The sequence below is a fragment of the Macrobrachium rosenbergii genome, chromosome 35 (assembly GCF_040412425.1).
Source record: "Macrobrachium rosenbergii isolate ZJJX-2024 chromosome 35, ASM4041242v1, whole genome shotgun sequence".
NCBI lineage: Eukaryota > Metazoa > Arthropoda > Malacostraca > Decapoda > Palaemonidae > Macrobrachium > Macrobrachium rosenbergii.
The window spans coordinates 2,674,410-2,700,817 of record NC_089775.1 but is presented as its reverse complement, the minus strand read 5'-3'; the positions used below and the strand labels follow the sequence as shown (position 1 = coordinate 2,700,817).

The following is a 26,408-nucleotide window of genomic DNA, read 5'->3' as shown; positions in this document are numbered from 1 at the left end:
GTTAAATAATGGCATAAGATTTGTGCCAAATCTTGTGTAGAGGCTTCTGAAACCAGTTGTAGATTTGGCAACGCAGCAGTTTTTCGGGTAGTTAGACCCATTGGTCGCCTACCTGAGAGAGAGAGAGAGAGAAAAGGAATTTTAAATATAGGAGGTTTGAAATGTCTAGGCTTATATAGGCGTAATTATCTATATATCTTTTTCACTCAAAAAGTCCATAGCAGTTTTTGGGTTAAATTGGTCTTAAATATATTATTATATTCATTTAATTATATAATTGATATAATGAATGATTTTTAAAGATAGTTATTTTTTTATAATTTGGTTTAAAGTTATTTTTAATATATTATAATCTGGTTTAAAAATTTTTATATATAATTTGGTTTAATGCTGGACTTTTTCAGGTAATTTTTATGAAAGATTAGATAATATAATTGCAAATAATTAATGGTGATAATCATATAATTATACCTCCTTATCATGTATTGTAATTTATCTGAGAGAGAGAGAGAGAGAGAGAGAGAGAGAGAGAGAGAGAGAGAGAGAGAGAGAGAGAGAGACGGTAACATTATATAGAAACATATCTACGGATATAATAATTATATTAAAACCAGCGTCATTATTATAATAATTTACCAATTAAAATAATTAATCAACATTTTAAAAATTGTTTTATAATAAAAAAATAAAAATATAACGAAAATAAAATCGAAAAATAATAATTTTATAATAGAAAAATCATCACTATCCTCTTCAATGGCGACTTCTGGCAACGAGGCGACTCTAGACCGAAGAACCCGGGTAACTGTAAAAAGACAGTTGCCAATTACCATTATTTTCATTCGATAAATATGCGTAAAATATGCGTTAAAATACCATTTTCCTTTGCATATATAACAAAATATCATCCTGGAGGATGCGTAGGATGTTAGGATATGGACTACACGCTTGGTTTGCCTCTCTTTCTCTCTCTATCTGTCTCTCATTCTCTCTCTTTCTCTCTTTGGAAGTTGGAGAGGTGCAGCTGACTCCACCAGAAGACGTGATGGAATGGTTTGAGAATTCTTTTTTTTTTTTTTTTCTTTAATAGAGCCTGGACCTGCTCCTGCCGCCTCTCTCTCTCTCTCTCTCTCTCTCTCTCTCTCTCTCTCTCTCTCTCTCTCTCTCTCTCTCTCTCAGGTGTGGCTGTAACCGTTATATATGTGCAGCAATCTGGAGGTAGAATTGAGATTGCTACGGCGAACGAGAAAGAGAGAGAGAGAGAGAGAGAGAGAGATAGATAGATAGAGAGACAGATAGATAGACAGAGAGACAGAGTGAGAGACAGAGAGAACAAGTACAAAAGAGTTTCGTTCGTAAATTTGAAGGCCGATGGAGCTCTCTCGTGAACGCTAGACCGATGTTGGTATATTTTTCATACATTCTACAATAAATATACAATAAAATATTGTATTTTGTACCCTACAAAATACACTTACCGTTGCTGTATGAATATACGCATAAAATATACAGGTCCCGCGTGTATTTGGTTAAGTTAGCGAAGAACAAAAAGGATTTATATTCGAATATCGGCAGACAATAATGGCTTCCTCGCCCACATGTGTATAGGTGTCAGCTACCACCAGCGTTCTCTCTCTCTCTCTCTCTCTCTCTCTCTCTCTCTCTCTCTGTCCGTCTTCGTACCCACACCATACCCCCTTCACGGGGCCTCTTGAAAATGCCCCAAACCCATGCCCAAAAGAAAGGAATCCGCCTCAACCTTATTATTATTCCTCGGCTTCTCCTTCTTGTCCTAAACCCATACACAGTCTTTCGAAGGGTAACCTCTCTCTCTCTCTCTCTCTCTTTCTCTCTTTTTTATCAAATATGGCCGTCGTTTTTCGGTGTGGTGTTGATAGATGATATATAGAAGCCTTATTCTTTGTTATTGTTTATAGATGTCGTAGTTATTTTCATGTTCTTTGCGAAAAGGGCGGAAGAATTTGGAAAAATGGGAGGCCATTTTGGATTACGAGGGATTCAAAATGGCGTCAGTTTTTCGAGTTATTTACAGAAAATTCGATTTAATATAGATATATGTTATTAATAACTCCTATTCTTTGTTATTGATTGTAGATATTGTTATTGATCATAGATATTCGATGTTAATAACCTTATTCTTTGTTATTGATTGTAGATTTTATCAGCGCCCATATTCATAGAAGCCACGTGGCCTCGTTGTTTACAACAATTCCAAGACAAACAATTAAATCAATGTTATTGTTTACAATCACATTGTTTTTTGTAATTTATACTTAATTAAAATCAAATAAACAATAAATCGAGTCGTTTTAAGTCAAACAAACAAAAAAATAAACAATAATTTAATATTAAAAATTCCCGGACGCCATCTTGATATTTCCACCGTTTGAAAAAATTCGTAAAAATTCGTAAATTATGCAAATTACAAAAGCCATTACGCCGAACTTGACCTTCCCGTAATTACAGTGATGACGTCTCGTAATTACGGAAGGTTTTACTAAAGGAATTACGGGGGATTAAGGTACGTGGTGGGTACACGACTGTCGTGAATGCATGCAATCTAGCAGCAATGTCGGCCCAGATGTACAGTTTCTGTTGGAGAAAAATTATATATTGAAGAATTGAGAGAGAGAGAGAGAGAGAGATCCATATCTTTCTCTCCCATTACCGTTATGATGTTTTATCTTGGAATTAAAAAGATATAGAAAAATAAGCTTGAAAGTTCGTGTCTTAAATGAGAGAGAGAGAGAGAGAGAGAGAGAGAGAGAGAGAGAGAGAGAGAGAGAGAGAGAGAGAGAGTCGCAGACTGGAATGTGGGCCAAGATAAATCCCGTTTTCTGTTGACCGATGATAAAATAACTCCAATATGGCGGAATGGTTAACTCTTATTTATTTATTTATTATTATTATTATTATTATTATTATTATTATTATTATTATTATTATTATTATTATTATTATTATTATTATTATGCGCCAGAGTCCAGTCAGTGCCGACGCTGACTCGAATTCTTCTGTCCGTTTTCAGGATTCTGTAGGATTTTTTAGGATTGTGTAGGATTTTTAGGATTGTTCAGAATGTGAAGGATTGTTTAGGATTTTTTCAGGATTGTTCAGGGTTATTCAGGATGTGTTTTCAGGATTGTTTAGTATTGTGAAGGATCTTTTAGGATTGTTTAGAATGTGAAGGGTTGTTCGGTATTATTCAGGATGTGTTTTCGGGATTGTTTAGTATTGTAAAGGATTTTTTAGAGTTGTTTAAAATGTGAAGGATTGTAGGATTTTTAGGATTGTTTAGGATGTGTTCAGGATATTAGGATTAAGATGTGTTTTCAGGATTGTTTAGTATTGTGAAGGATTTTTTAGGGATGTGTTCAGGATTATTCAGGATGTGTTTTCAGGTTTGTTTAGTATTGTGAAGGGTTTTTTAAGATTTTCAGGATGTGAAGGATTGTAGGATTTTTAGGGTTATTTGGGATGTGTTTTCGGGATTATTTAGTATTCTGAAGGATTTGTTTAGGAATGTTTTGGTTTGTTCAGGATTTTTTAGGATCGTCTAGGATGTGTTCAGGATTGTAGGATTATTTAGGATGTGTTTAGCATTGTGAAATTATTGTTTAGGATTTTTTAGGAATGATTAGGATGTGTTCAGGATTGTAGGGTTATTTAGAATGTGTTTTCAGGATTCTTTAGTATTGTGAAGGATTTGTTTAGGATTGTTATGGCTTGTTCAGGATTGATTTGGCTTGCTCAGGATTGTTTAGGATGTCTTAGGATTGTTCAGAATTGTTTCAGATATTATTTAGGACTTTGTAGTATGTGCTTAGGTTTGTTTTGGATTGTGTAGGATATGTTTTAGGATTGTTTAGGATATGTTTAGGATTGTGAAGGATTGTAGGATTATTTTAGGATTGTGCAGGATATGTTTAGGATTTTTATGATTGTGAAGGATTTAGGATTATATAATATTGCTTGGTAGTGTGTATAATTGTTGAGGATTGTAGGATAGTTCAGGAGTGTGGAGAATTGTTTATGATTGTGTAGGATTGTTTTGGCTTGTTTAGGATAGTTTTCAGGATTGGTTGGTTAGGATTGTGTATGTTTGTGTAGGATATGTTTAGGATCGTTCTAGATCATCAGGATATGTTAAGGATTGTTTAGAACCGTTCATGATTGGCTGGATTGTTGGGGGATCGTTTAGGATGTGGCTTAGGGCCTGCGTTAGGATTGTTAGGATTGAATAGGGTTCTGTAGTATTGTTCAGGATCATGTAGGTTGTGTAGGATGGTCTACGATTGTTTCTTATATATTAAGGCTCTTTTAAGATTGTTCAGGATTGTGTAGGATCGATACAATTTAGGATTGTGTAGGATGGTTGAAAGTTGACTAGGATTGTTTTTGAGTGTTTAGGATTGTCAGGACTGTAAGAAAAGGTGAGAGAGAGAGAGAGAGAGAGAGAGAGAGAGAGAGAGAGAGAGAGAGAGAGAGAGAGAGAGAATCTTTCTCAGTCTTGGGTGAAAGTGGGAAGATTAGCGTAAGCTTTTGAACACCACAATTTGCAAACCAAGAGAGTGAAAGTAGAGAGAGAGAGAGAGAGAGAGAGAGAGAGAGAGAGAGAGAGAGAGAAAGTTACGTGATGATTTATTTATCTTGTTTATCAACTTGTGTTGGGGATTTTCATGTATATATTGAATTAAATCCCTTCGTTAATTCCTGATTCTCTCTCTCTCTCTCTCTCTCTCTCTCTCTCTCTCTCTCTCTCTCTCTCAATACTTTCACTCCTTGGGACTCCTGCGGTACGTTCATCAGGTGAAAGGTGTTAGGCAGACGGCGAGACAGATTGAAAAAGGACTGACCGAGAGAGAGAGAGAGAGAGAGAGAGAGAGAGAGAGAGAGAGAGAGAGAGAGAGAGAGAGAGAGAGAAAGGGCTAAAACGAACCTTTCTCTCCAGGAAGGTGTCACAGAAAAGGACGTTTTCAAGGCTCACGGTTTTGCACATCGCCGACACGCCATTTGAACGCGGCCAACCTTTCCCGACCGAGATTATTCCTCTCTCTCTCTCTCTCTCTCTCTCTCTCTCTCTGAGCGAGCCGGCCAATCCATATTGCATCTAATGACGTGCAAATCTCGAGCTAAAAATGTACATATATATAAAAAATGGCGTCATTTCTGGACAGAAAATCGTCACTTTCGTCAGACATTCCCGAATGACTTTGTTCGAATCCGCTGTTTTGGGGGGCGGGGGGGAAGAGGCTTCGTCTAGAAAGTGTGGGAATTTTCCATTTTTATTATTGAGATTAAGGAGAAGAAGAAGCTCTGGACGATGACGATGCTGGGAAATCGGACGCGGGGATGGGTGGATGATGGTGATTCTCCCGTGAGAATCATTGATGTATATTATATTTATATTCATATATAATATATTTATTTATTTATATTTATAGAATATTTATAAATAATTGTTTTCTGTAAAAGAAAACTATTGTGCCGGCTTTGTCTGTCCGCACTTTTTTCTGTCAGTTATTTTTCTTTTTTCTGTCCGCACTTATTCCGTCCACACTTCTTCCGTCCGCCCTCAGATCTTAAAAACTTCTGTCCATTCACAGTTATCTTCCGTCCGCACAATTTCTGTCCGCCCTCAAATCTTAAAAAACTGGTACAGTCCATTCACAGTTATATTGGACTGTTGCAGTCCTTTTCACAATTATATTGGACTGTCGCAGTCCATTCAGTCCTGGTTAGTCTATTTCAATTATTGGATTCGACCATTCCATAATATCATGGACTCGCAGTCCATTCACAATTATCAAGGACTGGTATAGTCTATTTCACAATTGCATTGGACTGGTACAGTCCATTCCATAATTATCATGGACTGTCGCAGTCCATTTCACAATTATCATGGACTGTTGCAATCCATATACAACGAATGACGCATCTCTTCGTTACGTTTCATTAGCCTCCGCGTCCAAGAATTGATAACGTCACGCTGTTATGTCAGGTAGTGACGTCACGTGTCGGACTGTTTTTCGAAAGGAGAATTGTGGGAATTTTTTTTTTTTTTAGTAAATAAGGAATAATCGAGTAATGTTTCGTCACGTTCTCTCTCTCTCTCTCTCTCTCTCTCTCTCTCTCTCTCTCTCTCTCTCTCAATATAGTTCTTTTTCAAATAAAATATAATTTTTTTTCAAATACTTGCTTGGAGAAAGACATTCAATCACAGCTCAATCAATCAACTCAGTCAATCAGTCATTAATCAGTCGTGATTGAGTTTTGTTATTTTAATTATTTTTAATTGAATTTGAATAACACTCAGATAGGGGCGTTATTGTACCCACTTTATGTGTGTTATTCGGCCGTAATTATGACCTGGTTCACTTTCACCCTGTGCCTGGGTGAAAAAGCTTCGTTCGATCTCACGATACGGTGAGGTGAAATGTCTCTCTCTCTCTCTCTCTCTCTCTCTCTCTCTCTCTCTCTCTCTCTCTCTCTCTCTCTCTCTCTCTCTCTCTCTCTCTAAATAGTTTTTCAGTATCAATTTGTGTGGTCCTTTCTCTCTCTCTCTCTCTCTCTCTCTCTCTCTCTCTCTCTCTCTCTCTCTACGAGATTCAAAAACCGGTTTTTTAAAGTGACTGGATAGCTACTGACAGTGGCGTTGAAATCACCAACCGCTTGCAACACATTTTTTGTATATTTTAATCTTCATCCGACGTTTCCCACGGTGCTGTAATGCGCGCGAACGCGCGCGTATTTATGTGAGAATGTACGCGAAGAACCCCTACTTTAAGTGTTATATATTACGCGTGTATGGTTCGTCTCTTTCGCTCTCTATCTCTTTTTCTCCGGCGTAATTAGGTCACATTCGTGAGAACTAAATGCTGACACCCATTTTTAATGCACAGTTTTCACATGTTTAAGTGATTATATTAGCGCCAGAAGTCATCTGCTTGCGTGAGAGAGAGAGAGAGAGAGAGAGAGAGAGAGAGAGAGAGAGAGAGAGAGAGAGACAGGCAGGTAGAGAAAGCACAAACATTTAGTCAGGAATTTCATTGAAAGGTCGATATAGAAAAAGATAAATTACTTTGACGAGAGAGAGAGAGAGAGAGAGAGAGAGAGAGAGAGAGAGAGAGAGAGCACAAACAGGTAGTCAAGAATTTCATTGAAAAGATCGATATAGAAAAAGATAAATTATCTTGAAGAGAGAGAGAGAGAGAGAGAGAGCTGTCAGCAGATATGATGAAATATTTAATTCATTTTTGAATTATTTTCAGAGAGAAAGAAATGAGCATTCCTCTCTCTCTCTCTCTCTCTCTCTCTCTCTCTCTCTCTCTCTCTCTCTCTCTCTCAAGGGTCAAGGACTTCTTCCTCTTTTTTTTTGCGTGTGTGTGTGTCCGTTACGGGCACTGTGCCAACACACCGTCGGGGCATGGCATGCCCAGAGACGGGACCATCCCCAAAAAAACCTCTGTGGTCCTACCAGCCGTGCTATGGACTGAGGGGTGAATGCCCTACGATTGTAGTTGCTGTTGTAGTTATTGTATTTTTGGTTGTAGATTGTTGTATCATGGATTTACAAGCAGGTTTACTCGGTTAAATCCATTTTGATCTTTGGTTGTGAAACAGCGACCCCTACTTGGGATTAAGCTGTGAAGTAGATGGTGAAGATGATGATGTTTTGTTAATAAGCTTGTTAATAATCGTTTGTTCTCTCTCTGTAACTAATTTTTATATATTATTTTATCAATTCTCTTAGTCTCTCTCTCTCTCTCTCTCTCTCTCTCTCTCTCTCTCTCTCTCTCTCTCTCTCTCTCTCTCTCAGATATGTTACTACATAATGAAATTAACTAATTTTTATGTATTTATTTTTATCAATTCCTTAAATATTGTGGTATATTTCTCTCTCTCTCTCTCTCTCTCTCTCTCTCTCTCTCTCTCTCTCTCTCTCTCTCTCTCGTAATATTAGGAATGTTGATAAACATCTTGACAAAAAGATAGAATCTGGAACATAAAAACTGATATTTTAATTGTTAGTCTTCCACAGATTCTCTCTCTCTCTCTCTCTCTCTCTCTCTCTCTCTCTCTCTCTCTCTCTCTCTCTCTTCAAAATCCTTGACTCTTGGCTCCGTGCATCTTTTTTAAAAGCTTTTGGAAAAAAAGAAACTTAAACTGCGCGTTTAAAAGTGACGCAACTTTGGTGCGCAGTGCCACGTGCGCTTTAAAGTCGACTGTTCGTGATCTCTATTTGCTCTAAACCTTCGACTTTGTGGTCGAAAGTTCATGTTTTTCATTTATTTATCTATTTTTATATATTATTAATATTATTACACAGATTTCCATGTCGTAAGAATTACTCTCTCTCTCTCTCTCTCTCTCTCTCTCTCTCTCTCTCTCTCTCTCTCTCTCTCTCTCTGAAACACCAACCACTGAACTTCAAGCGAAGGTACATTGATGCCTTTTTTTGTCCTATCAGCCTCTGGGACGACGGTACGTACCGTCTCTGTATGATCTGTAATAAAAGGTACAGGTACGCGTATCATACCTGTTATTATATATATAAAATATCATTACTGTAGAGTTAACGAGTTTAAATAGGTATATAAGTCTAGCCATCTCCGTACAAGAACCAAACCCCATCGGTCTATAGACACGAACAACCAACTTTGCCGAACGAATAACACCTGCAACTTACAACAACAACTTGAAACAACGAGTTAAAGTGTTATTAGAGGTGACTGAAGGTTAGAATCGCTCCTCTGTGAAACGCAAACTCAGAAGGGAGCCTTTGTAAAAGTGTCCGTTCGGAAAACGGGATTCTGGAGCTTCAAGGACTTGCCCCTATTTGGTCCGGGGGGTAGATAGCTTCGTCCCGGTGTATTCTACACTTAATTGAGGAGTATTTCCTGCGTTTCATAACTTAATACACTTAAATAAACGTTGGCAGTTATATAAAGTAGGTAAATACACCTATGACTTCGATAAACCTCAACGAAAGGCGTTTTTCGAAGACGCAGCCGAAGCCGAATCGGGAATTTCGGACGCGTTGTTCACTTCGGGGCATCCCTACCGTTGTGGCTCGGTCTCTGGCAGCCCGGGGTAAAAAAGGGGGGGTTTGGGGGGTTTAGGGGGCTTGGGGAAGAAGAGAGAGGCGTTAGAGGAATGATACCACGTCCCACAGGGCCTGGTGTGATTTGGGTTTAGATAAAAAAAAGGACACCTTTTTTCGCTTTGGGGAAGGTGTAAGGAGGTGTTATAAAAGGAGAGAGAGAGAGAGAGAGAGAGAGAGAGAGAGAGAGAGAGAGAGAGAGAGGCCTGTGACCTAAACGCGAAATCCTATAGGGTCTATATGGTCGATTTGGGTATTTTTCAGTAGGCCTAAGAGTCATTTTTTTAGGCGGGAATGGACCCGCTGGAGTTACCAGAAGCCCGGGTACTTCTGTATAGCCTGTTTGAGAGAGAGAGAGAGAGAGAGAGAGAGAGAGAGAGAGAGAGAGAGAGAGATTAAGGTGTGCCAAGGCTCCCCAAAGCTAGCGGGAAGGATCCGTGAGGACAATCCTCAATGAGCCGTGGATGCATTGGTCTAAGGAGCGGAAATGGCGGTCCTTGAGCATAGTATGGAAGGGGTATGACTAACGGAAGGGTATTGGGGGTACGGGGGGGGATTACTGGGGTATGTACCACCACTGCACAAGGGCATTGTGTTGCCCACTCCCTCTCTCCTGAAGGGGTTTTGAGGGGGTTTGGGGGCCCCGCGAGAGACAGGTACAGTTAGGAATTACAAAACACATCGGTCTGTGCAACAGGTTGTCCTCTCTCTCTCTCTCTCTCTCTCTCTCTCTCTCCTTTTATAACACCTCCTTACACCTTCCCCAAAGCGAAAAAAGAAAAAGAGAGAGAGAAACAGAGAGAGAACGAGAGACGAAAATCAAAGCCATTTGACCTCAACAAAATAAATATATCGGTCCTTTGATAAACGTTTATCACATTGAATTTATCGAAACCAAATTTAAACAATAAAGAATCGGCCTCAACAAAATAAATATATTGCTGTGAAACCGGCTTTCTACTTTGTGATAAACATAGGAACCATTACGAAATGACTTACTGAGACTTCTGGGTAATCTAGTTCTTCCATTAATGTCGACTAGCCATTTTGGCAGCAAAAATAGCCCACCAATTCCCCCCTGGAATCAAAAATTCTTTTCGCCATCTCAGAAAACCAAGAATTTTTCGGGTTATGCCCCGATAGGCAGCCTTCCTATGACGTCACTGGCCCAGGTGCTGTTTGTGCAGAGGCAAATACGACCAGCTTCTTTTTTCAATATCACAAACGCCTTGGGAAGCAGCAGGTGTGTTTGTGTGTGTGTGTGTGTATGTGTGTATGTGAGTGTAGACCCAACTTACAAGAGATCAGATTACTCCAAGGTTAAATGGCGATGTTCACTTGCCGTTTCTGGCTTCATTTATATAATTCCTGTTTTATTTGTGTCTTTAGTAATTGTATATTGTAAATATTTGATTGTATTTAAGACGGTTCATTCAGGGACAGGGAATTGACGGGCGTTTTTGATTGTCATTTGTCTATAATGACTGATGACTGAGGAAGTGTCTTCAAAACACAATCAGTCTAAATCACACGGTTGATTGTGATTGTAGCCTTATTTAACAAGGTTCTTTTTTTTTTGCTAATGGATGATTGTGAGACCCTGAGAGAGAGAGAGAGAGAGAGAGAGAGAGAGAGAGAGAGACCAACAACAAAATCTGCTACTGACACTAGGCCTATGTAACTTATCAGCGTTATAGACATAGACATTTGCTGTCTAAACTGTCTAGTGATTCTCTCTCTCTCTCTCTCTCTCTCTCTCTCTCTCTCTCTCTCTCTCTCTCTCTGGATAGAGCTCTCAAGGCTAACAAGTGTTTTAGAACAATGCTTTGAACGACTTCTCTCTCTCTCTCTCTCTCTCTCTCTCTGTGGGTGTGAAAAAGGTCAGGAAAGTCTGGTATTTCAGCATGGCGTCATCTAACAAGTGTTTTATAACAATGCTTTGAAAAAGGTCACAGGTCATGATTTTTTTTTTTTTGTCTCTCTCTCTCTCTCTCTCTCTCTCTCTCTCTCTCTCTCTCTCTCTCTCTCTCCAAAAGGTCAGGAAGGCTCAGGTATTTCACATGGCTTCGATCTAACCTTTTCTGTTATACCACGATTGAAAAAGGTCACAGGTCATGATTTTTTTTTTTGTGCCTGATCGAGTTTGCTCATGGAACTCTCTCTCTCTCTCTCTCTCTCTCTCTCTCTCTCTCTCTCTCTCTCTCTCTCTCTGTTATACAACATCTGGTGGTCGGTGTTATATAGCGTTAATGACGTACTGAGATAATTAAATTTTGATGCAGCAATGCGGTGATTAGCTGTTACGATGCTGTGTATGTATGTGCTGTTGGTGTAACAGCTGGCCTGAGAGAGAGAGAGAGAGAGAGAGAGAGAGAGAGAGAGAGAGAGAGAGAATTTTATAGATCCCAGCTGGTATCAAGCGTGATAGCCTACCTGGGGCAACCTGAACAAATCTAAGGTCTGTAAGGTCTCTCTCTCTCTCTCTCTCTCTCTCTCTCTCTCTGAAAATCTAGTACTACAAAACTTAATAAACAATAATGCATCTATTTTTCAGTCTCTCTCTCTCTCTCTCTCTCTCTCTCTCTCTCTCTCTCTCTCTCTCTCTCTCTCTTAACCTATTGCTATACAGAACTTAATAAACAATAATTCATCTATTTCTCCTAATGCCTTAAATATCATAGAACACACTCTCTCTCTCTCTCTCTCTCTCTCTCTCTCTCTCTCTCTCTCTCTCTCTCTCTCTCTGCGGTCAGGTCAGCTTTTTCGACACTTGCTGGATTCTGGGTCACTCGTGACGTCAGCTCGAAGTGCTGGCATCGATTTCATAAGACACTTGAATCCACGTAAGTGTTCTAATAATAATATTAATAATTAATATTTATTTATTTATGTCTATTTCCAGGTTGGGTCCTCCAGGGTAGAACTTGCTATAGATTCTTCAATATTAAGCATTCGTGGACGAAGGCGGCTTCATTATGTAAAAGGTAAGAGTCTCTCTCTCTCTCTCTCTCTCTCTCTCTCTCTCTCTCTCTCTCTCTCTCTCTCTCTCTCTCTCTCAGTCTTGGTACTACATAATTTTATACACTATATTATGTAGTTATTTCTACTAATGCCTTAGATATTGTATAGAACATTCTCTCTCTCTCTCTCTCTCTCTCTCTCTCTCTCTGTCTATAGGCGAGAGACAAAATGGTTCCACTTTCTCTACTCTCTGATCTCTCTCTCTCTCTCTCTCTCTCTCTCTCTCTCTCTCTCTCTGTCTATAGGCGAGAGACAAAATGGTTCCACTTTAACGGAGATTGGGCGGAGTGTCTACTAGGCACGTGATCTCTCTCTCTCTCTCTCTCTCTCTCTCTCTCTCTCTCTCTCTCTCTCTCTCTCTCTCTCTCTCTCTCTCAGAGACAAAATGGTTCCACTTTAACGGAGATTGGGCGGAGTGTCTACTAGGCTCTCTCTCTCTCTCTCTCTCTCTCTCTCTCTCTCTCTCTCTCTCTCAAAATCCCGGTACTACAGAATTGAATGAAGAGTATATTATTCCATATATATTTCTAGTAATGCTTCAAATATCAAAGAACACTCTCTCTCTCTCTCTCTCTCTCTCTCTCTCTCTCTCTCTCTCTCTCTCTTTTCTCTCTCAAGCCTGCCGGGTTAATTAATTTGCACTTGTTATACGGTATAAGGCTCATTGACCTACAATTCAGCTCAGGTCACGAGTGATTAGTCTCTCTCTCTCTCTCTCTCTCTCTCTCTCTCTCTCTCTCTCTCTCTCTCTCTCTCTCAAACCTGATATTACATAACTGGTGGGGCAATGTATCTTGAACTTATTTCTCCTAATGCTTTGAATATCAAAGACTCGGATCTTAAAAACTACTGAGGCTAGAGGGCTGCAAATTGGTATGTTGATCATCCACCCTTCAGCCATCAGACATACCAAATTGCAGCCCTCTAGCCTGAGTAGTTTTGATTTTATTTAAGGTTGAATTTAGCCATAATTGTACCTCTGGCCTTTCTCAGTTAATTTTCAGGGGAAAATGTCTGATTTTAACTGAGAATATTGCCATAAAAATGTCTGATTTTAACTAAGACTGTTGCCATAAAACTGTCTGATTTTAACTGAGATTGTTGCCGTAAAAATGTCTGATCTTAACTAAAACTGTTGCCATAAAAATGTCTGATTTTAACTGAGAATATTGCCATAAAATGTCTGATTGTAACTAAGACTATTGCCATAAAAAATGTCTGATTTTAACTAAGACTATTGTCATAAAACTGTCTGATTTTAACTAAGACTATTGCCATAAAAATGTCTGATTTTAACTGAGACTATTGCCATAAAAATGTCTGAATTAAATGAGATATTGCCATAAAAATGTCTGATTTTAACTAAGACCGTTGCCATCAAAATGTCTGATTTTAACTGAGAATATTGCCATAAGGAGTACCACGAATTCTAAGGCAGTTTTTTGCAAGTAGCGAACTGAAGGGAAAGTGGGCAGGTACAACCAACCATTCGATTTTCACCTTAGCACAACAAACAGTACTTCAGTCACGTCTTCTTCTTCTTCTTCTTCTTCTTCTTCTTCTTCTTCTTCTTCTTCTTTTGGTCTTTGAGGACTTCTTCTTCTTCTTCTTCTTCATTCTTTTTGGTCTTTTAGATTTGGTCAAATATGAGGACCATTTTGCTCTGAGCTCTGTACAAGACTTACTTGCCGCTGCCCAGTGAACCCATCGTATATTTATAGCTTCTAAACTTATCTATGTGTCAGGAATGACGGGAGGAATGTTTGGAAAGCTCATATATGCCGGAAACGGGTGAGGTATGCATTCCCTGTGCGCTTGCACGCAAGCAAATGGCTGAGTTACTGAATTACCAAGCATTATAGAAAGGAATTTTCCCAAGAATCTTATACTCTTCACAATTCAAGTGACGTTTTGGGTAAAATATCTGTGGCATTTCCTCTCTCTCTCTCTCTCTCTCTCTCTCTCTCTCTCTCTCTCTCTCTCTCTCTCTCTCTCTCTCTCTCAAAAAGTGTTGGTACATAGTTGAATTAACAAGAATTATTTTTACTTTTATTTTTGACATTTTTGTTAATGCCTTAGATGTGATAGAATATCCTCTCTCTCTCTCTCTCTCTCTCTCTCTCTCTCTCTCTCTCTCTCTCTCTCTCTCTCTCTCTCTCTCTCTCTCTCGTATCATATGCCTTAATTTATTTACACATGATTTTATTATATAAATATATATATATATATATATATATATATATATATATATATATATATATATATATATATATGTGTGTGTGTGTGTGTGTGTGTGTGTGTATGTGTCTGTGTGTGTCTGTGTGCATTTGTCTGCTGTTGGTTGGCGAGGTCAAAGGTCAACCCCGTGGCCTACATACCTCCACAGTTCCCCTTCTTTCGTTTACTTTTTCTCTCTTTTTTTTCTCTTCAATTTTCTTTTATCTGCGTGTCTCTTGATGCTTGTGGGGAGAGAGAGAGAAAGAGTCTCTCTCTCTCTCTCTCTCTCTCTCTCTCTCTCTCTCTCTCTCTCTCTCTCTCTCTCAAAGCCTCGAGACCTATAACTTTCTCCTGAAGAGGAGTCTATGAGACTCACCCAAACAGTGATTCTACAAACGGAAATATTTCGGGTGATTGGCCCCCCACCCCCACCCCCCCCACGTAGAGTCAGCTGTCTAGAATGTGTCTTGAGTCTGATTCCATGGAATCCTGGAAACTGGAACACTAGCGTGGTCTGGAACCTCGAACAGTAAAGGGTATAGAACTTGGGTTTTCAAAGGCAGTCTGGAATGTGTCTTGAGTCTGATTTCATAGAATCCTGAAACCTGGAACACTAGATGAGTCTGGAACTTTGGTCTGGAATGTGACAGGGGTGTGATTTCGTAGAATTCTGGAACCTGGAACACTAGAGAGGTATGGAACTTAGGTCTGGAATGTCTCAGGGACTAATATAATGAAATTTTGGAAACTGGAACACTAGAGAGGTCTGGAATGTCTCAGTGTCAAATTTTGGAATTTTGAAACCTGTAACACTAGAGGGGCCTGGAACTTATGTCTGGAATGTCTCAGAGTCAGATTCCACAGAATCCTGGAACCTGGAACACAAGAGAGTTCTAGAACCTAGTTCTGGAATGTCCCAGGGCCTGATTGCATAACATTCTGGAACCTGGAGCGATCAAAAGAAACTTGCAGAGGTTCCAGACTCATTTTTTTTTCACCCAGTTCCTCCTCACGAACTGCCTCCTGGAACAACGTATTATTATAGTGTTGAAATCTGAGGTGGTAAGCCTTGGGTGCTCTGATAGGCTCTGGAAAGTAGTTCTAGTAGCTTTGGAAGGCTGGAAAGTACTTCTAGTAACTCTGGAAGGCTAGAAAGTAGCTCTAATAAGTCTGCAAGGCTGGAAAGTACTTCTAGTAACTCTGGAAGGCTGGAAAGTATCTCTAGTAAGTTTGGAAGGCTGGAAAGTACTTCTAGTAACTCAGGAAGGCTGGATAGTACTTCTATTAACTCTGGAAGGCTTGGAAAGTAGCTCTAGTAAGTCTGAAATCCTGGAAAGTACTTCTAGTAACTTTGGAAGGCTGGACAGTAACTCTAGTAAGTCTGGAATCGTGGAAAATACTTCTAGTAACCCTCGAAAACTGGAAATAGCTCTAGCAAGTCTGCAAGCCTGGAAAATAGCTCTAACAACTCTACGACCTGGAAAGAAGTTCCAGAAGACATTCTGCAACTGGAAAAGAACTTTGGTGTTCCACGGCTCCAGGACCGTTCCAGTCACGGCTCCGTTGTGCGAGAAAGGCTTTTCTGTTCCTTATCTCGGAAGTAAAAGGCGGCGGCGGTGGTGGTGGTGGCGGGACTGGCCCAAGGCGAGCCAGATGCTGCGAGAGAGAGAGAGAGAGAGAGAGAGAGAGAGAGAGAGAGAGAGAGAGAGAGAGAGAGAGAGAGAGAATATATAAATTGCTGGTTTAGGTATGCATAACTGCTTGCTTGCCTCTCGTCGCCGTCCTCCCCTGAGAGAGAGAGAGAGAGAGAGAGAGAGAGAGAGAGAGAGAGAGAGAGAGAGAGAGAGAGAGAGAGAGAGACTGTGTTCACCTGCTGTCTCCAGATCTCTCCTCTGATTGGCTACCAGCGCAGTCGCTTCCAGCCAATACGAGAGCGTTTCGCCTCCCTTTTAGCATCATGGTACGCTTACGAATTTTGTGCTCTCTCTCTCTCTCTCTCTCTCTCTCTCTCTCTCTCTCTCTCTCTCTCTCTCTCTCTCTCTCTCTCTGAAGGAAGAGGAAATGATTGAAAATTAAATCAATTATCTTTTGTGTCAGTGAATAATTTCAATCGCATTTTTGCATTATGCAATCTCACTGTTCCTGCTTTTGCAAAGCAATTGGTTAGATTGTTGTTTGTTTATAAATATGTGTGTGTGTAGGTGTATGTGTATGTGTGTATACACCTACACACACACGTCTACACACTACACTTAGCAATGAGGAAGAAGACTCTTGTCTGTACCGGAGGCCACGTTATACCCACGACCATTAAGAAAAAAAATCGCATTATGACAAGAACCGCATAAATAATGAGAGAGAGAGAGAGAAGAGAGAGAGAGAGAGAGAGAGAGAGAGAGAGAGAGAGAGAGAGAGAGTTTCAATTTCCCGTCATTACCTCGCTAATGACTGACCTATTCTGTTAATGTTTAAAAAACATAAAAGTTTATATTTACGTGTGTATGTATATACATATGTATGTATGTATATATATATGTATGTATATTTATGTATGTATGTATATACGTATATATGTATATAATCGAATTCCATCATAAATAACACTTAAATAACCATCTAATTGTCAAAATGGCGCCGTCAGAAATATAAGTCAAAATGAGCAACTGTGTTTGAGAGAGAGAGAGAAGAGAGAGAGAGAGAGAGAGAGAGAGAGAGAGAGAGAGACATTCTTGACTTCCTCATATCATACCCAAGGTCTGCCCTGAACCTTGAGATGTGCCATAATGACTCACGCCCACGCCCGTAAATGGGCGTTTGGGAGAGAGAGAGAGAGAGAGAGAGAGGGTATAAAATAAACAGGTAAATAAATTTACAAGGAATCCTTGGAGCCTCCTATAGGACTTCCGGCCTCTCTCTCTCTCTCTCTCTCTCTCTCTCTCTCTCTCTCTCTCTCTCTATGTATATAAGAGAGAGAGAGAGTCTATAGTGTATAGGTGTAGGCTTGTTTATTGAGAGAGAGAGAGAGAGAGATGGAAAATAAACCCCTCATAATTTAGGGGGCGTAGACCCACTTGTCAAATATATATAATAAACCCCCCCCCCCTCTCCAGAATCTGGTTAAACACAACCCATAACTGCGCCACGCTTCATTTGCGCGCGCGCAAATGAGAGCGTGGGAAACTGCCAGTGCGCGCATGCGCTGAACTTTTAATTCGTTATGCCATTGTTATTGTCTCTGGTCCTCGTTTTACAGCTTTTTGCAGCAGTTACAGCATGCAGCTACAGCTCAGTACAGCAGAAATTCTTTTTTGATATTACGTAAAGGAAAAAATATATGATTTAAATTTTTTTTTTTAATATTTCAACATATTAGATTATATAGGTCTCTCTCTCCCCCCTATAGAATTTCGCGCCAGACTTAATTCTCTTACATAGATCTATAATTATAGATCACTGTAAGTTATTAAACAAGTACTTAAGTGTAAGGTGATTAAAGTAATTAGCTAGAATAAGTTTAAAGTAAAAACTACACAATTGTTAAGGAAAAACTTGGTCTAAAGTTCAATACCAAGACTTAAGACGCTTTAAATGTCCCTTAACTAAATTTAAGGAGCAGAAAGTTCTCAAAAAAATATAAATTACATATTTACCAACCACTAAAAAGATATATATAATAATATATATGTCTGCCGTAAACCACATCTCCGGAAAACGGAATACGGGTCAGTTTATCTGAGATTTTAACCGTTCTGGTCTAATTCCTCCGCATCCAGCGCGCGTGCGCGCCCGATGCGCTGTCTTGGAATCGTGTTTATAAGCGCACTTGTATGCATAGATTTCTTCCTATTGAATAAATAGACTTTGATGATGAATTGTGAGATTTTTTGTGAATTGATAACTTGGTATTGATGGAGTTTGGATTTTTTTGCCTGAATTGGTCTATGCACTTAGCTCCTGTACACTACATCAGAGTTATATAGCTAAAAATGCATATATCTTTTTTATTATTTAGTTTAAATACCTTTTAATTTAATATATAAATGAAGAGATTGAGAATTATTTAAATGATTCATTGATTTTGGTGTATAATTCTACACAGACATCAGAACAGTGCTTCTGACCTGGTCCTGACCTTCAGACCTACACATAGAGACCACATCTTCCACCGCCATTATAACCGCTTGAAATTCACATATATATATAATATACATCTTCCTGTATCCGTTTCGCTCAATGTAGGACACTCGGGTAACTCAGCCGTCGGCCAAACGGGTCAGCGGACATTAAAGATACGTGAACGTCAAGGGGACGGTCACGAGAACAGACCGTCCTGTAGAGTTTGACCAAATCTCCACCAGCGGATTATCTAGGTCGGGTTTGTGTGTGTGTTTGTGTGTGTGTCTGTGACCGCAAGTTGTTCTTCGGTAATTACGGTAACTACCGGTGAGTCTGTAACTACCGCCAGCCTGCAGTTGAAAAGGATATATGCCATAAGAATCAGGGCAGAAAGATTACCGGCCGGTGAAGGGTTTTTTTCCCGTCTATTATTCGTCTAAAGAAAAGGTTTTTTTTACTGTTTTGGCGAGATTTTGTTGCTAAAAATGAGCTCTAGAAATGGAGAGAAGTGAGTTTGTTGTTCTTTCTGGTTTTTAAGAGTTTTTATTGTCGAAAAGGGGCTGTTTTGATGAGTTTTTATTGCAAAAATGAGCTGCTGAAACGTGGTGAACTGATCTTATAGGCCTACTGTTGTTCTTAAAGGTTTTGACGAGTTTTTGTTGCAAAAATGGGCTCTTTTGAAGAGTGTTTATTGCAAAATTGAGCTCTTTTGAAGAGTGTTTATTGCAAAAATGAGCTCTTTTGAAGAGTGTTTATTGCAAAATTGAGCTCTTTTGAAGAGTTTTATTGCAAAAATGAGCTCTTTTGAAGAGTTTTTATTGCAAAATTGAGCTCTTTTGAAGAGTGTTTATTGCAAAAATGAGCTCTTTTGAAGAGTTTTTATTGCAAAATTGAGCTCCTTTGAAGAGTGTTTATTGCAAAAATGAGCTCTTTTGAAGAGTTTTTATTGCAAAATTGAGCTCTTTTGAAGAGTTTTTATTGCAAAATTGAGCTCTTTTGAAGAGTTTTTATTGCAAAATTGAGCTCCTTTGAAGAGTTTTTATTGCAAAAATGAGCTCTTTTGAAGTTATTATTGCAAAAAGGAGCTATTTTGAGTTTTTATTGCAAAGAGGAGATCTTTTGGAGAATTTTATTGCAAAGAGGAGCTCTTTTGAAGAGTTTTTGTTGCAAAAATTAGCTCCTTTGAAGTTTTTATTGCAAAAAGGGGCTATTTTGAGTTTTATTGCAAAAAGCTCCTTTGAAGAGTTGTTATTGCAAAAATGAGCTCCAGAAACTAAGTGAAGTAAGCTTTATACGCCTACCGCTGCGTTGTACTCCCCCCCCCCCGCGTGTTTGCGGTAACCTGAGGAATAGGATGTAGGTCATCCTATCTATGCCGTAAAGGGAAGTAGGAGGATGAGGAGGAGGAAGAGGAGGAGGAGCGGGGTGGGGAATCCTCCCCCCTTGTCGATCGCTACAAGCCATGATTCCCACATCTGCTTTTTTGGTCGACATCTTGAAGGATTTTAGACCTATGATTTGCCACCAGGATGGCGGATTCGTAGAAGTATCCAGACTTAATCCTGCGTAGATCCATCCTCTCCATTTTGAAGAAGGAGAAGAAGAAGAAGAAGGAGTAGAAGGAGGAGAAGTGGGTGGTAGTTCCTCCTGGAACATGGCGTCAGGGTACAGATCTCGGCTCTGACGTTATGTCTCTGTAATTTGCGCTAGACGCGCCCCTGTGAGAGAGAGAGAGAGAGAGAGAGAGAGAGAGAGAGAGAGAGAGAGAGAGAGAGAATGACATAGCAACATTAACATCAGACATTACTGTCATTAAATCATTATTTATCATCACAGAACAAAGCAAAAAGATGGTTTTTAAGACAAAATAAAATTCTCTTTAATTTACAAAATACAGACCCAGGATTCTGTATCGTGGTATAGGATTCATCCTAGATGACAATCCTACAATCCTAAATCCTAAACATCCTTCCCATTCTCCCTTTGTCCTTCGGGGGGGATAAGAACGAGAAAATATTTAAGTTGAACTTTAGTTCCCAAATGCCAACGGCGCTCACGTCAGCTGGGGCTCACCTTATGGCAACACTCCAAGGTGGCGACATTTGATGGAGTTAGATAACTAAACAACTCCTTGGGAGTGATTATTTAATTAAATAAATAATTTATCGTTTTAAATAGATAAATTCTGAGGTTTTTTCAACCGTTTAGAGTTTTAAAATTTGAGAGAAAAGGGAAAAATTAAAATAAAAAAAACGCTAATTGGAAACTTTACAAAACTCATATTTCCACTTTCTCCCTCGCCATGACTAAGGGTGGTGCGAGTTGCCGCTTAGTATTTATATAAATTTATTTAAAATGTGTTTTTGGATTTATTGGGCGTGTGTTGAAGATTAATATTAATTTAAATATTCAATTAAAAACTCGTAAAAGCTTTTAAATGAATATTTAAAGGTTAAATTAAGGGATAAATAATGTACAATTGAAATCAAAATGGCTTCGGCGTGAGGATGTTGAATGGTGAAATTTACAAATAAATTTTTTTTTATTTTTCCCAGCTCTTTGCTTTTAAATTTATTGAATTTATTAAGTTTATTATTTGTATTTATTGATGGTGTGACAGACACGCGTGCACGGACACGACTGCGTGCACGGACACTTGCACAAACGGAAATAAATTCCTGGTTTTTTTTTAAGAAAAAAACTTGTTTATGGCGGTGGATTTTAGGCCTATGAGAGAGAGAGAGAGAGAGAGAGAGAGAGAGAGAGAGAGAGAGAGAGAGAGGCAGGCAACAGTCTACCAGTTTTTGTGGAGAGAGAGAGAGAGAGAGAGAGAGAGAGAGAGAGAGAGAGAAGAGAGAAATAAGCAGGCAACAGTTTACCAGTTCTGTGAGAGAGAGAGAGAGAGAGAGAGAGAGAGAGAGAGAGAGAGAGAGAGAGAGAGAGAGAGATTTTTATCATAATTGTACATTTAAAAAAAAAATTAATCCACAATTCTCGTATATATTTCCCGGTGAAAAAGGGGGCACATCCCCCCATTGGGGGCTAGGGGATGTCCTATAATGGGGGGGGGGCGTTCAAATTCATTTTTCTTATATAAAAATAAGTTTCTCTACCCGAAGCGATATGCTAATTCTCACGGACCTGACGCTCCTAAGGGAAGCAGCCCTTCGACTCGCGCTCCCTAACCCTCACGGATCTGACGCTTCTAGACGAAAATGCATTATAAATACATTATATATATAATGTATTGATACATTATTGTATTGTATATAATGTATATTTTCATTATGAATCATTATACGGTGTTGTTTTTGAAGGTTATGAAGTATTTAAAGCGTTAGGTTGAAATATAATTTGAAATTAACGTGCGGGCTTACATAGTACCATAAAGCTATATAGAGTGATTCCTCATCTCTCTCTCTCTCTCTCTCTCTCTCTCTCTCTCTCTCTCTCTCTCTCTCTCTCTCTCTCTCTGCTATTCGTCAGGAGAAAAGGGGAAAGCTTTCACCCCAAGGCTTTCACCCCCGAGCCGTAGGCCCAGGGGCCATTTCTAATTAAGTTTTGGACTCCAAAACAGGCCGTTTAAGCTGCTATTATAGAAAGGGGCGCCTCCCCCCACTTTGCATATTTCGTATGGGGAGGGGGGGGCAGGGAAAAGTGTCCCCTACGTTATGGGCGCTGTAAGGGCGCCATTAGCGTGCTCTCGTTTCCCACAGGTTGATTTTAAGTGAAATTAATTCTTTTTTTTTTTAACTCCTTGGGCGGTTCTGAGAGAGAGAGAGAGAGAGAGAGAGAGAGAGAGAGAGAGAGAGAGAGAGAGAAATATGCTTGCAAGACTTGACCAGTTTTGTGGAGAGAGAGAGAGAGAGGTAAAAAAATATAGGCCCATTGTTAATTCAATTCTGTAGTACCGTGTCTGAGAGAGAGAGAGAGAGAGAGAGAGAGAGAGAGAGAGAGAGAGAGAGAGAGAGAGAGATTGAATTTCTATGGTCAGGAAAAAAAAAAAACCTTTCAGTAATTATTATACTTATATATAATATTTCCTTAAGCGTTTGTAATCTTGCACGCGATTGGTCGGCAGCCTTCATCCAGTCACCCGCGCGCTGATTGGCTGGTTCCCGTTAGAGCTCCCGTTATCGAGAATGAGCCATTTGGGGCTCTCTCTCTCTCTCTCTCTCTCTCTCTCTCTCTCTCTCTCTCTCTCTCTCTCTCTCTCTCATCACAGTATCTAGACCTAATCCTCCCATTGTTAGAGACATGAACCCACGATCGGTCCCACGTGGGAGCCACATCTAAAAACACTCTAATTGTACCTGGTGATTAGTCAGTTGTGTATGTATATATGTATACATATACATATACACCTGTATACTTATGTATAGATCATTCCTTCCATTGCAATGCCAGGTGCTTTTAGCACCAACGGTGTTTGTGCATGACCAGGCAAGCGTAATAAGTGTGCATTGTTTGTGTAACCTGTGTATATATATATATGTATATGTATACATATGTATACATACATATAAAATACATAAAATACAACTAGACTCCATTATATATACATAAAGTCATTCATTAGTCTAAGCTTACATAATATCTGACCTAAATTTCCGTAACAAATCTCCAATTCTTTTTACTATTTATACATTTAGGGGCACATGACCCAAGCCCCATACCCACTGGGCATCGATTCCATCAGACCAGGGCATCCGTATGCGGTTCCTTGTACCCAAACCGTTAAGAATGTCTGAAGAATGTCACCTTTCAGAAGGAATCTACTTTTTGTATCTTAAATTCATGATTTATCTTTATATTTTTCGTAATATCATTCCCACTGTCGTTAGTAGACTGTTGTAGGTCGTAGCCAGGGTATAGAATGGGGCATGGGGCTAGGGGCATCATCCTAAAATGTGGCTAGAATTTGGGGGTTGGGGCAGCCATCTTTATAGGAACCAGTCCTAGGTTGAGTTCGCTCTGCGCAGATGATTAATAATGTTAATAATAACGATAATAATAATGTTTAGCTATGTGTATATACACGTGCGATATTGGAACTTCATGATTTTATTTAAAAACACCCCCGAAAAAGCGTTTCCGGTAGAGGACCCACCAAAAACCCGCATAGAACGCTCCCGGGCAAACAAGACGCGCCATTGCGCATTGAAGCCTCAAAGGTCAGTTTTGAATGAAGCCCTCATCTCCCCCCCCCCCCGGTCGGTTATATATGCGAGGCTTCGCATGACCCCCCTCCCCTGGGGCTGGGGGAAGTGGGGGGGGCGGTGGTTAGATATTGCCGCTAAACTGACCCTTATAGACATGTGATCTTTAGTTCGTTTTCGTTTGACTCTGGAATCATCTTCTTCTTCTTCGTTGGCCGGTAGGAGAGGAACCTTCTGGTGGAGAGTTCAACGCCCTGAAGACTGTTGTGAGAGAGAGAGAGAGAGAGAGAGAGAGAGAGAGAGAGAGAGAGAGAGAGAGAGTAAGAGAGAGAGAGATGTTTTAAAACGAATTTATGTTTTAAATATATATATATATATATATATATATATATATATATATATATATATATATATATATATAATTTGTGTGTTGTACCTAAACTCCTTTACCACGTATGGTACATTTGGAGTTACATCTTGGTCAAAAAAAAAAAAATAATAATAATAATAATAATAATAATAATTGACAAATTAGGAATTATTTAACACATAATGAAAATGTCTAACAATTAACTGGGGTCTAATGATGAAATAGACCTTCAGAAGCAAGTCTTAAAGATTGTAAAACTAAAAATCATATTGAGAAATTAATTTTTTGAATAATTGTTACCAATTATCTTTAAATGAATTATTTTAGGCTTAGAACAAATTGTTAACATCAAAATTAAGGTAACTTTAGGTAAGGATATATATTTGATTGAAGGTACATTTCTCTCTAGTTACTGATTAATGTTAAAGCAAATAGACACAGTTTAGGCTACCATTATAAAATAGGGCTATTGTAACAATTTCTAATTGGATGCGGGGTGGGGACCCCTATATACTTAGCTGCTTCTCTCATGTTTTGTAACAATGCAGTTGTAGCCATAAAATCATTTTTGTTTTTCTCACCCAAAAATCTTGGTTTCTGGGCTATGGTCCCTTAATTATAAGATGTAAGGGTTTAGGTAAGGTTTGATTAGGTTTGTATGCCAAAGAGTGGTTGTGCTGATAGTTTCCAATGCAATTCTTGCGATTTTTTGCTTTCGTTTCTGCTATGAAATGCGTCATTGCTGTGTTTCTAACCCACACAACCTTTGGTTTACTATTCTGCAGAAAAATAAGGTAGTAATTGATACGAATACAATGCCATCTCTCTGAACAGCCTAACAACCACATATCTCATTTTTCCCTTACAGATTTGGTTCAGACCTCGTCCTCATCGAGAGCTATAACCAAAACAACTTCACGGAGAACCTGGCCCACCATGCGCTGGACGAGCCGACCAACAGCTATTGGCTCGGGCTCGTTTCTCTCAACGATCTCTCGACCAACACTCTGAGTCGGCTGGGGGCAAGCACGTCTCCCTCTATTCAGGTACGTGCCCTAGAGCTGGGTTAGTTCCTTCGAAATCCTTTGAGAATCTTGATTAAAAAAGGCTTTGGTTACGGTCCTCACTCAAAGAATTGTATAATGGAGGCTGTGTTTGGTGAAGTCTTGGTCAGAAATGGTGACCACACTTGTGCCCTTATTCGTGCTATGAACCCTTGGGGCCCAAACATAATCTACCACCTCTTTGGTTCCTGGCTATCATTCAGGCACACCACTGAAATCTTAGACTAATTCCCCCCTTGTTTATCTCCCGTAGGATTCTGGTCACAAGGCCAGCCTCAGGTGAACGACGGAGAGTGCGTCAAAGCAAGGCTGACCGACACGCGCCAGTCGTGGGAACTCAGCACCTGCGAGTCCCTGCTGCCCTTCATGTGTCGTACCGAAGCTTGCACGAAGGGTGCCGTCCATTGCTCCAATGGGAAATGTGTCAACGAGGTAAGAACTTGAAGTGGTTCTGTTCGTGGCTGAACTTTTATGATGAAATATTTATTTTATGGGGTCTTGTGCATCTAAGCTCTAGGAAATTTTCTTTGAAGATGATTTATTGTCTTGAATAAGAGATTTTGACAGATTGTTCGTGAGAGGAAGACCCTATCTTTGTTGTACTCAGGACTCACAGTTATTTTACAGTGTGTCACTTTCCACATTCATGGCTAGTCTAGGTAGATTTGAGAATTAATAGTTCATCTTCACCAGAATTATTTCGTGGTTTGTAGGTGTTAATGAGTTTGGGGTGTGTATATACATAGATGGAGCTATGGACCACATATCTAACCCAGCCAAGAGACATTCTGTTTTAAAGCCATTTACAACCAGAATTAACACCCATTATTCCTTTGCAGGCTTTCGTCTGCGACGGCCAGAACGACTGTGGCGACATGTCCGACGAGATGAACTGCCCGAACCAGTGCAATTTCTACATGAAGACCTCCGGGGACTCGATCGAAAGCCCCGAGTACCCCAAGAAATACGGACCCAACTTGGACTGCAAGTGGACTCTGGAAGGTCCAGTGGGCCACAATGTCATCCTCCAGTTCTACGAATTCGACACCGAAAAGAACTTCGACACCGTCCAGATTCTGAGCGGGGGTCGCACCGAGGACTCGGCAATGTCCCTCACGACTCTGTCGGGGCGTCAGGATCTGACGGACAAGCTTTTCATTTCCGCTTCGAACTTCATGATCCTGAAGTTCAAGACCGACGCTTCGGTGGAGAAGCGGGGTTTCAGGTAAGCCCTGTGTCTGTAGTTCTGTAGACCAGACAGGTTTTTGTTTTTGAGTGCCTTTTTGAATGTACCTTGAATGCAGGATCTTGATTGCTTTAATGCTGAATTCTCTGTG

At 39.7% G+C, this 26,408-nt stretch overlaps 1 protein-coding gene across 1 annotated transcript in view; it reads left to right on the top strand.

Moving 5' to 3' along the window:
- Positions 1-26,408, top strand: part of LOC136856332 (uncharacterized) — a 68,028-nt gene that overhangs the window by 22,014 nt on the left and 19,606 nt on the right. The window contains 5 exon segments of the mRNA XM_067134087.1: positions 12,027-12,108; positions 24,876-25,012; positions 25,015-25,053; positions 25,325-25,503; positions 25,911-26,296. Coding sequence (XP_066990188.1) covers positions 12,027-12,108; positions 24,876-25,012; positions 25,015-25,053; positions 25,325-25,503; positions 25,911-26,296 — 823 coding nt within the window.